Below are 10,596 nucleotides of genomic sequence, written 5' to 3' on the forward strand. Positions count from 1 at the left end.
TTCGGCCATCACACCGTTTTCACAGTCTCCTCTCTGCGTCTGCGCTGCACAGCTCCACAGAGCCGCACTGAGGCAAACACTGCTCAGTGGATTTCCGTTCCTTCCACAGGAAACCTGCGCAGCATCTGCTGTGACTGATGACTCCCTCCTAGAAGCATGTACCCTTCTGCTGCTCTGGCAACACTTTCCCCATTTTCCTACCGCCTCTCCCATCAGTTTCGCACTCGATGAAGTAGGCCCCTCACTATTTTTCCTCACTCCACATCCTCTTTGAGATGCCACCAACACTTCCAGTTTCAATCATGACTATTGTAGACCAGGAAGGGTTTGGTTTTTCTCCTCTAAATGGCAAAAACTACCGAAAGCTTTCCAGCAGTTGTCACACTAAGATTTGTATTTTTAGGGGTCTCATATAGGCAGTAGCGTTAAGAACATAGACAGGAGACAAAAAGATAAAATCAGAAGGTTGTTGCAACTGTCTATGAAGGATAGGATTCCTGAACTTAAAAAAAAAAAAAATGATAATAGGGAAAGGAAGGAAAAAAGACATATACAAAGGATACTTAGGAAGAAAAATCAATAAAGACTTGTCAAACAATTAGAGCAAGAGATAGGAGGTGAGAAGGTAGACTTAAAGATGAGTCAAGTTTGTTTACGTAACAGGATGCATTGCATCATGGCTCCACTAATCTGGCAATCACTTCTGGATGAACGAGCACAGACAATGAGGTATGTCCACACCTAAAGTACAGTCATGCACTGCAGAGTTTCAGTCAACAATAGACCGACCGCACATAAGACGGTGGTCCCATAAGATTATAATGAAGCTGAAAAATCCCTATAACCTAGTGACTTCACGGCAACACAACATCCTAGCACAACACATTACTCATGTGTTTGTGGTGATGCTGGTGTAAACAAACCTACTGAGTTGCCAGTATAGCACACACAATTACAGCAGAAGGCTATACTATCTAGGTGTGTGTAAGTACACTCTACAACGTTTGCACAATGACAAAATTGCCTAACGACATGTTTCTCAGAACATATCCCATCGTTAAGCCCCACATGACTTTAACTTGTAAAGGAGAAAGCAGACTACAAGAAACAACACATAAGAGTAGGCAATGAGAAAATAAAATGCTAATGGCAAATTTTGGGGCTCTCATTAGAATAAGTGAAAAGGACACACGATTAAAAGTAAAATTTAAGAGGAAACACCATCCAACTAGAACAGAGTGTAATGGCCCTGTTTATTATTGCTGGAATACCAAAGTAAGGAAGAAAAACAAATTAAACTAAGGAAATGTTAGCTAAAAAATCCTTCAGCCCTAAGTGTTATGATATTTCCTACTTGTAATCTCTGATAATTATCATGTCAAGGATTAATCTGGAAAACAGGGAAGAAAAATAGGCAGGGACAACTGAGATTAGAAATAATATACACTAAATGAAAAAGCATCATCTCTCTTATCTAAAGTTCATAGAATGTAGCATCACCATTAATTGGGCCGTGTGATAGCTGTGCTTTTTCCTGTCTAGTAGAGAAGATATTCCTCAATAACTGAAGTCATTATATTGTTCGGTATTAATCTGTATACTCACAGTGATCTGCACTTTGCTTCTTAGAATTTAGTCCCTTGGGTATTAAGCCATATCCCATTTCTACAAGCACATGGTCTAAGAGTTTACCTAAAAGTGATTAAGAAAATAGATCTACACTGAGATATTATACTAAGTATTAAAAGAAAAGCATAAATACAAATGAGTCATTATCACATGATTTAGAGATTATAGCTATCAATTCACTGGCATAGTTCTTACCAGTTTAGTTTCTATGTGCAAAATATCATTTAGTAATGCGCAGCTTTAAAAATTGCAGCAAAATTCTGTCATTACTTGACAATAAATTTAATGAAAATATTTCACTTCGAAATTCTGATTAACATGAAAAATCTAGTACCACCTCACTGGCATGCTTAGAATGACCACCACTGAAAAGAAAAAATGAATTCAAAAGACAAGACTACTTTTTCTCAGGCATAAAGTATGGCTGAAATAAGGGTTAGCCAGCACTGACATGAATATCAAGTTCTCTGAAAGAACATACAAAAGCTGAACTCATAACATAAAACATACGAAGCAATAAAACAAAACATACAGATTTTATATTTAATTTCACAATAGGACTAACTGCATTTTCTCCCGAGCCACCAAGTGACACTGGGCCTCTAGAATTAGAAAGGTGATACCTTGGGAACTGAGAGGCAATTATAAGCAAAGTGTAAAAAATCGCTTTTCAAACTGATATAAAGCCAGAATGGAAGAACAGGATTCTGAAGTGTTTATCTTTCCACAATTTGACTACTATGTACTTATGGTCTCAATACTAACAAAATACAGTTCTGTGAGGGTTGTTCAAAGAATAAGCAATGATGAGGATAATGAATGAATGAACAGGAAAACCCCTGAATTTCTCAATAAAGGAGCAGAAATCAGGATTAGGTATTATCATGGCCATATATTAAAAAGATTATATACCTATCCTCATACTAAGTCTAGATCTAGCCTTTAATCCACCCAATTCTACGAATTTGTGCCATGTCTTTGACAAACTGCCAATTCTAGGAGCAGGACCAAGGCCACGTTTCCAGTCACAGTCTGAATGGCCCCAGAGCAGAGCTTACTTGGCCTCAATTCATGTTTCAATTTCTTCTCTGAGTAACAGATAGAGCCTAACATCTTAAGCACTCCATTTAGAAAGAAAGACTCAGATCTTACCTGAACTTGGCAGCATAACATCCACGGCAAAGGTAACCACTTCCTCTTTTAAGATGTCGACAATCTTTATAAAGCAGTATTGCTCCATTAACAGTGATTTAATAGTTTTGATACAATCATTGCTCCAATTCCCCTCTGCTGGGATAACACTGGCCACAAAGCACTTTATGGCCTAAAAGATTTTGTGCAAATTACTAAGAGAAATTAGTATTTGAAAATGACTTTTTCTAATCATGTGATGATTTTTAAAAGATGATGTGCATCGTGTGGGAAATTTATCAAATATTCAAGTACTAACCAAATAAGCAATTTTTAAAAATTTTATTTTCAGATAAACAATTTTCTGCATAATTATTTTTCTCTCTGGGTACTCTATCCACAATGCTCTGACTTTTGGGACCCGAAGCTTGAAAAGTTAATGAAAAGATAATAATTACCCCTCAATTACAGATAAATTCAGGTCACTTCCAAATAATGTAACAACTATATAAATGGTTATTTTTAAAGAGCAGATTGATAAGATGTACCTAAAAATGCTAACAGTTTCTTGCCTCAGGCAGTACGAAGCCAAGAAAATCAATGAGTATTTATCTATGTAAAAAAAGATACGCCAATAGGTATTTTTTAATAATAACCATGGCAGACTAAACAAGCAACCCAGCTCCTTTGGGACACTATTAGAGATTTAGAAAGTAAAAGAGACTTACACAAGGAGGAAACAAGTCAATGTTTCTAGTTAGTTGGTGAATTCTGTTTACTGGAATTATTTCTTCATTTCCATAATCAATATATAAGACTTGTGCTTTCTTCTGCAGCACATCAACATCTTGTATAATTACTCTATTCCAGGTCTGAAAGCGAAATAAAATGGCACTCTGCTTCAAAACAGCTTTTCACAATCTTAGGTTTAAAAACTCTCAACCAACCTATGGAACGTGCAAAGAAAAGGCTAAGGTTCTGAGGCATTCAATAAGTTAACGTAATATTCTAAGAATCTTGCTAAGAAATCCCTAAAACTGTCTAATTAGGCCACTTGAATATATGCAACTATTACCAAGCTATTCCAGCCAAGTAGGAACTATGAAACACTAATACCTCAGCTACATAAATAAATACAAGCTTTAAGATTAGCGATGACTGTAGCAATTGAGGCACCTATAAACAGAGCTGGAGAGGGCTGGTACAGGGAGGAAGTAATCAAGCAGAGCCTGGAATACTGACTCAGGAAGAGAAACAGGAGTGCAACCACAGTCTGGCTTTTAAGCCATCTAATGCATCATTAAAGCTCTGGTGTCAAGTCGATATGACCAAAGTAAATTAAAACATCTTATTAAATAATTCATTTCAATAGAGATTACCTGGTCAACAGTGTACTTGGCAACACAAACTTCCCCCTTAACAGGAACATAATCTTCCTCCTGCGCATTTGCATATATTTCCTTTAAGCTCGCGGAGAGTTGGTTCATGTATTCTAACACTTCTGAAGAGTACAACTGCACATAAAAGTCACTTGGGTGTTTGAATTCAGTAACTGTACCCTTTCAAAGATAAAAAAGATGTAATAATTCACTGGGAACACACACAAATGTGAATTTCTTAAAGCCTTATAACTAGGATACAATAAATGTTGTAGACAGGTTTTGCAATCTTTATCAACATTCATCAGATTATATTTTGTAGCTACCTATTTTCATCAAAATAGGAAACAAGGAAATGAAAATCTATAGTTCTCTGGATCTCTGTCTGTGGAGATTAAACAATAAATACCTTTATTTCCATGGTTTTCCTGAGTTGTAGAGGTCTCAAATCAGAAAACATTGTTTTATCAGCACAAATGGCTATTTCTTTAGTAACTCCAAGTGAACAGTCACTCTGTTTTGAAAAAAACACATAAGTGAGTTACATATAAGCACGTTTCAATGATACTATGGCCATTATTTGCTGGAATCAAGGTCAAATTAGCCTGATTCTTAGGCTTGAATAACAGAAAAAATAGTGTACACCTTCAAAAGTCCCTAAAACCCACGGTCCACCGGTAGGGTACACAACACTGGGATCACCCAAGAATCATGCTGTGATGGTGAAGATAATGTTGCCTTTATCAAAGAGTTGGGGTGAGCGGGGGGAGGCAGTTTACATATAAATACTTTTTCAACAGGGTCTGAGAATTCGGGGTTTATTAACATTTCAGCACAGTGGCCCCTGAGAGGAGACTGCCTTTCTGGCCCCTAACCTTAGGATTTGTCCATAAGGACTGGGGAAAGAGCCATTCTGTCTTAGAACAATATCTAATCCCACCGTGCACAGAACTAAACCCTCAGGAACCCCACTAAGACATGTACCAATTTTTTAAAAAGTATCAGCCAGAGAAGGCTAAAAACTATCTATAAATGAGTTGAATACAACCAATATTTTTCAGATTACCAATGATTTAGCACATATAGTTATCTAAATAGAAGGTATTAATAGAAAAAAAGCTCCTGAGATAACTGGGCTCCCTTAGAATTCAGTACACAAAGCTAGAGAACATGTGCCTGCAGGAACTACAAAGGGACTCTCTCAGTAATCCAAGTGATTTTACGCTGAGACACAACCATCGCAAGTCCTTTTGGGAAAAAGGCTGGGCATAAACAATTCTCAATGACCCCCAACAGCCATCAAATCAACCACTAAGGTGTACAGATTTATTGAGCAGGAAACTTATTCTTAAATAAACACTAGTGAAATGGAGAAATAAGCCATACCTCAGTTTTCACTTCCATGTTCCTTGTTTCAAAAGGTGATTTATTATCTTCAAGTTTGTGGAAACTGAAATAAAGCAACTGATTATAATACTTACAGTACAGAGCCAATTAAGAGTAGGGGCCACAATTATGTTAAAGTCTCAATCAACAAAATCCAGAAAGAGCAAAACAGCTTCTTCCAGACAGAATCACAGCAGTAACAAAACAAAACAACTCAATGCTGTCTATGCAATGGTCCACCCTGTGCACAGGGAGACAGCCACAATCTCCAAGCCTCAGTTTTCTTATCTGTAAAATGGAGATAATCCCTACATCACCTAAACAGAGTTTTGAGGATCAAACGAGGTTATATATGTGAAATTGTTTTGTAAACTAGCAAATACCATGCAAGTAAGATTTACGTATTTCAAAATCACAATTCAAGAAGCATTGTGAGAGTTCCCCTTGTTAAAATTGAGTGAAGTATACATGCTTAAAAGTAAGGCCTTCTAAAGCTATATTCATTATAAAAACAAATTCACTTAAGGATCTAACTCAATGTTGTGGAAAAATCCCAAAAGCTCCAAAACCCAGTCCAAAGAAATACCAAACAGCAACTCAGAGAGAAAGAGAATTCAAATTTATTACGCGCGGTCTCAGACAAGCTAGTGCTTTGAAGATCTGGGCAGTGGGCTCAGTTAAAACATTCCCTTTATAGGAAAATTTTGCACAATCTGGTCAGTTTGAACATAAACTGTTAACATACAGCAGGAGTTGCTATGCTGATTTCAAGTAGTAACATAGAGAAGGGCAGGAGGTGCTATGGGTAACCAGTAAACACAAATTGTCACAGAGAGTGGGGAGCTGCTGGAGTACAAACAGTTACATTTATAAGTCGAGCAAAGTGCCAGGGAGCTCTTGCATGCAACAAGGCTATCTGCAGAAAGCAAGCATATTTACAAAAGCAGAAAGTTGATTAGTTTTTAATGAAATTCCTTAAATTTCCTCTTCATTAAAACGTACTAATAAAATTATATTCGTGAAAACTGTTTGTAAAGCTATTCATTTCAGATTTATACACTGTTATACCACAATAAGTAAAAAGTAACAACCTCTATATAGCTAAAGTTTTCTTACCTGATTTGATCCTTATACTACCCCCAAAATGCTATATTCTCTAATGAATGAAAAAAAATCACACTTACTTTTGCTGCACAGGTTTGCACACGATGCTGTGTGCTGACCAGTCTCCTCTTTGGCATGCTATGGAGCAATAGTATGTCTGCTTACACTGGGAACACCTCAGCGACCCTACAGAACACATCACCATTATTTTATTCCAAATATCTGTTGCTCAAAGCAAAATATTTTTATAGACCATATATATCAAACACCATTCTATTAATCACATCAAGAAGATTATGCTGTTTATGATTAAGTGTTAAGATTAAACTTTTAAAGCTCTTCTCAAAATGCAGAGAGTGCAAAGATGAAAACGAGAGGGAGGCCAGACTGGAAACATAGCTGAAGTAGAGCCCAGAACACGTTATAAAAGGAAAACGAAAGGAAATAGGTCATTTGTAGCAGTGAACACAGACCTGTGCAAGCAGACTTTGATGTGGCTTACCTTGTGCCATTAAAAAAATACAAAACAAAAACCGACAAACAGAATCACACCTAGGAAAACCCAGGAAGTTTTGAAATAAAGTATTTTTAAAAATCTATGAGTATTTAGGCAGAAACAAATTATCTAAAAACAAATGAACAAAAATATAACAACAAAACCAGGCTGGTCTCGAATGCCTCCACTCAAAAAGAAACAAAAAATGAAGGTGCTAAATATCCAAATAGCCAGTGAACACATGAAAAACTGCTCAAGATCATTGATTGTGAGGGAAATGCAAATTAAAACCACAATGAGATACCACTACACACCCACGAGAAGGTCTAAAATTAAAAAGGCTGAAAATTCCTAATGTTGACAAAGATGTGAGCAACCAAAACTCATTACCACTGGGAAAGTAAAATGAGACAACTACTTTCGAAAATGGTTTGGCTGTTTCTTATAAAGTTAAACATATACCTACCCTTTTGACTCAGCAATTCTATTCCTAGGTATGTACCTAGGAGAAATGAAAACATATGTCCACACAAAGACTTGTGTAAAAAATATAGAGAGCTCTAGTCATAATAGTCCAAAGCTGGACACAGTAAAATGTTCAACAAAAGAACAGATAAACAAATTGTGGTATAATCATAAAATGGAATACCACTCGGTGACAAATAAAAAATAATTAGTACGTGCCACAACATGGATGAATCTCTAAATTATTATTCTAAATGAAAGAGCTTTATATAAAAGAATCCACATTGTATTACTCCATTTATATGAAATTCTATAACTGGCAAAATTGATTCACAGTGGAAAAACGACAGTACCAGTGGCTGCCTCGAGGGAGTTTGGGGACTGGGGAGGACAGGAGGAAACGTCCTAAGATGGACATGTTCTACATCTTGACAGTGGTGTGAATTTGTACATTTCAACGCATAGGAAGTTTTATCTCAAAAAAAAAAAGCCTATAAAAATAATCAAGTAAAGAAACAGTAAGAGGAGGTACGGACGAACAAATGACAGTATGCTGATAGCTGCTGAAGCTGAGAGATGGGTACATGGTTTATATATACTGTTCTGTTTATACTTAATATGTTTTAAATTTTCCATAATAAAAATATTTTCAAATGTGTAGAGGAATAATCTTTGACATCTGAGCACAACATCCTTACCAAACAGGCCACAGAGATGGCAAGTAGTTGACCGAAGAGGAGGTCCTAAGGAGTTGAAGAGCGCTGGATTATTTATGGACAGGGAATTCTCAACCAACTTGTGTATTTTTTTTGACTTTGCAGGAGACACATTATTGCTAGGCTTCTATTAAGAAAAGAGAACAGCAATATTAAAATGATGTATTTTAAAATACTGGATTTGGGATTTCCTCTTCTAGGAAAATAAAGCAGATATACTTTTCCCTATTCCTCCCATTAAGCACAACTAAAAACTCTAGATTTATATGTAAAACAAACATATAACCCAACTCTGAAAGAAGGGAGCAGACAGGCTAGGAATCTTGGGACCCACAGAAGGACATGGCGATGAGTTCTCTGAGTTCTCTTTCTGCCTCATATATCCCAGGCAGGGTGCTGGGGAAGCCAGAAACCCAGAAACACCAAAAAGCACCAACAGTAAAAGCCCCAACAAAAATCCTGCGCTCGCTAGCCAAAACCTGGAAAGGGGCAGTCCAGCAAAACAGAAAACTTTTTATCAACTTTAGCCAAACAAATACGAGAGAAAAAACTGTGGCCTCATTCCCATCGGCAAATGTGGAGTGGGGAGCTTAGACTTCAGCTTTCACCTCCACCCTCCCACCAGGACGGTATCAGACAAGGCCAACAAGCATAGAAAGCCAGCACTTCATGCGTGCAGGAGACCACATGAGGAACTTGGGCTTCCACCTGGCAGTAACGAGCTACTCCCAACCCTAGCATGACTGTGGTGGTGTAAGAGGAAACCTCATACAGGGCCGAACTTTTTCACCGCATTCAATTTTAATGAGTGTCTCCAAACCCTCCCATCTCCAATCTTCCCTCTGGACTGGCCACTCTCTCCCTACCTCACCCCACCCATGTCGGTTAAGAGTACATGCGGTCTACAGCTATGCCACCCTCAACAAGCCCGATCCCGTCTGATCTCGGAAGCTAAGCAGGGTCGGACCTGGTTAGTACTTAGATGGGAGGTCACATAGGAGGACCAGGTGCTGTAGGTGTAAAAAATAAAAAATAAGGAATTGTAAGCTGACAAGGTCCTTGCAATCTATGAGGTCAACCATGGGTTGCCTCACCTAAAAAAAAAAAAAAAAGGAGTACATGGGAAGCAGTAATGAGGCACTCACCACTTGGCCAGGGAGGTACCATATGAGGCCTAATGGGAAGCTGGAACTCCCATCCTCACTCAGCAGCACAGAAGAGCACCCCCTCAGGTGTCAACAGAGGCTGCGTGGGAAACCTGGACGACTATTTCCAATTGGTAGCACCCTCCTTCCCCTGATGGAGCAGTGTCAGAGGAAGTTGGCCAAAACAGAAAATTTCAATGATTGTGTTTCATAATGTAATACTGGAAATGTCCCAGTTTCAGTAGGAAAAAACTTGTCATACTAGAAACTAGGAAAATCACAACTCAATGAAAAAAAAATCAAAAGATGTCATCATCAAGACAGAGATGTTGAGTTTCTCTGACAGAGATTTTAAAGCAGCCATCAATACTTCAACGAGCAATTGTGAAACAAATGAAAATAGCCTCAGAAAAGAAACAGGAAATATAAGGAAGAAAATGAAAGTTTTAGAACTGAAAAGTACAATAACAAAAATTAAAAATGCAACGGGTGGCCTCAACATCAGATGGAGGGGATAGAGGAAAGAATCCGTGAACTTGAATATTAAATAATAGAAACTGTCTAATCTGAACAAGAGAAAATAGAGTGGGGGTGGGGATAAATGAGCAGAGTCTCAGGGACCTATGCGACTAAAACAAAAGATCTAACATCCACATCATCAGAGTCCCAGAAAGGGAGAAGAGAGAAGGCAGGGCTAAAGAATTGCTCAAATAACAGCCAAAACTTCCAAAATTTGGCAGAAAATATAAATTTAAAAATTCAAGAAGCTGAGTAAACCTCAAAGAGAAGAAACTCAAAGAAATCTACATGAAGATACATCTTAGTCGAATTTCTTAAAGCTAATGACAACGAAAAAAGCCTAAAAGCAGAGAGAGAAATGACATCTTACCTAGAAGGAAAAAACAGTTCAAAAGAGAATAGATTTCTCATCAAATACCATGGAGGCCAGAAGGAAGTGGCACGACACCTTTCAAGTGCTGAAAGAAAATAACGGTTCAGTAACTAAGAAACTTAGCCAAGAAAAATATCTTTCGAAACTGAAGAGAATATCAAAAATGAAGAGAATGTCAAGACATTCTTCAATAAAATAAAACTGACAGAATTTGTCACCTATTCTAAAAGAATGTGAAAGGAAATGATAAAGG

At 37.5% G+C, this 10,596-nt stretch overlaps 1 protein-coding gene and 1 pseudogene across 1 annotated transcript in view; one reads left to right on the top strand and one right to left on the bottom strand.

Moving 5' to 3' along the window:
- Positions 1–10,596, bottom strand: part of TDRD1 (tudor domain containing 1) — a 33,907-nt gene that overhangs the window by 17,083 nt on the left and 6,228 nt on the right. The window contains exons 3-10 of the mRNA XM_006920844.1: positions 8,289–8,433; positions 6,710–6,815; positions 5,526–5,589; positions 4,549–4,653; positions 4,140–4,319; positions 3,489–3,632; positions 2,782–2,953; positions 1,606–1,692 (exon numbers count right to left, since the gene is read on the bottom strand). Of these exons, the coding sequence (XP_006920906.1) occupies positions 1,606–1,692; positions 2,782–2,953; positions 3,489–3,632; positions 4,140–4,319; positions 4,549–4,653; positions 5,526–5,589; positions 6,710–6,815; positions 8,289–8,433 (1,003 nt within the window). The remainder of the gene's footprint in view (positions 1–1,605; positions 1,693–2,781; positions 2,954–3,488; positions 3,633–4,139; positions 4,320–4,548; positions 4,654–5,525; positions 5,590–6,709; positions 6,816–8,288; positions 8,434–10,596) is intronic.
- On the top strand, positions 9,207–9,325 carry LOC112470225 (annotated as a pseudogene).

This window comes from Pteropus alecto, unplaced genomic scaffold, assembly GCF_000325575.1.
Source record: "Pteropus alecto unplaced genomic scaffold, ASM32557v1 scaffold177, whole genome shotgun sequence".
NCBI lineage: Eukaryota > Metazoa > Chordata > Mammalia > Chiroptera > Pteropodidae > Pteropus > Pteropus alecto.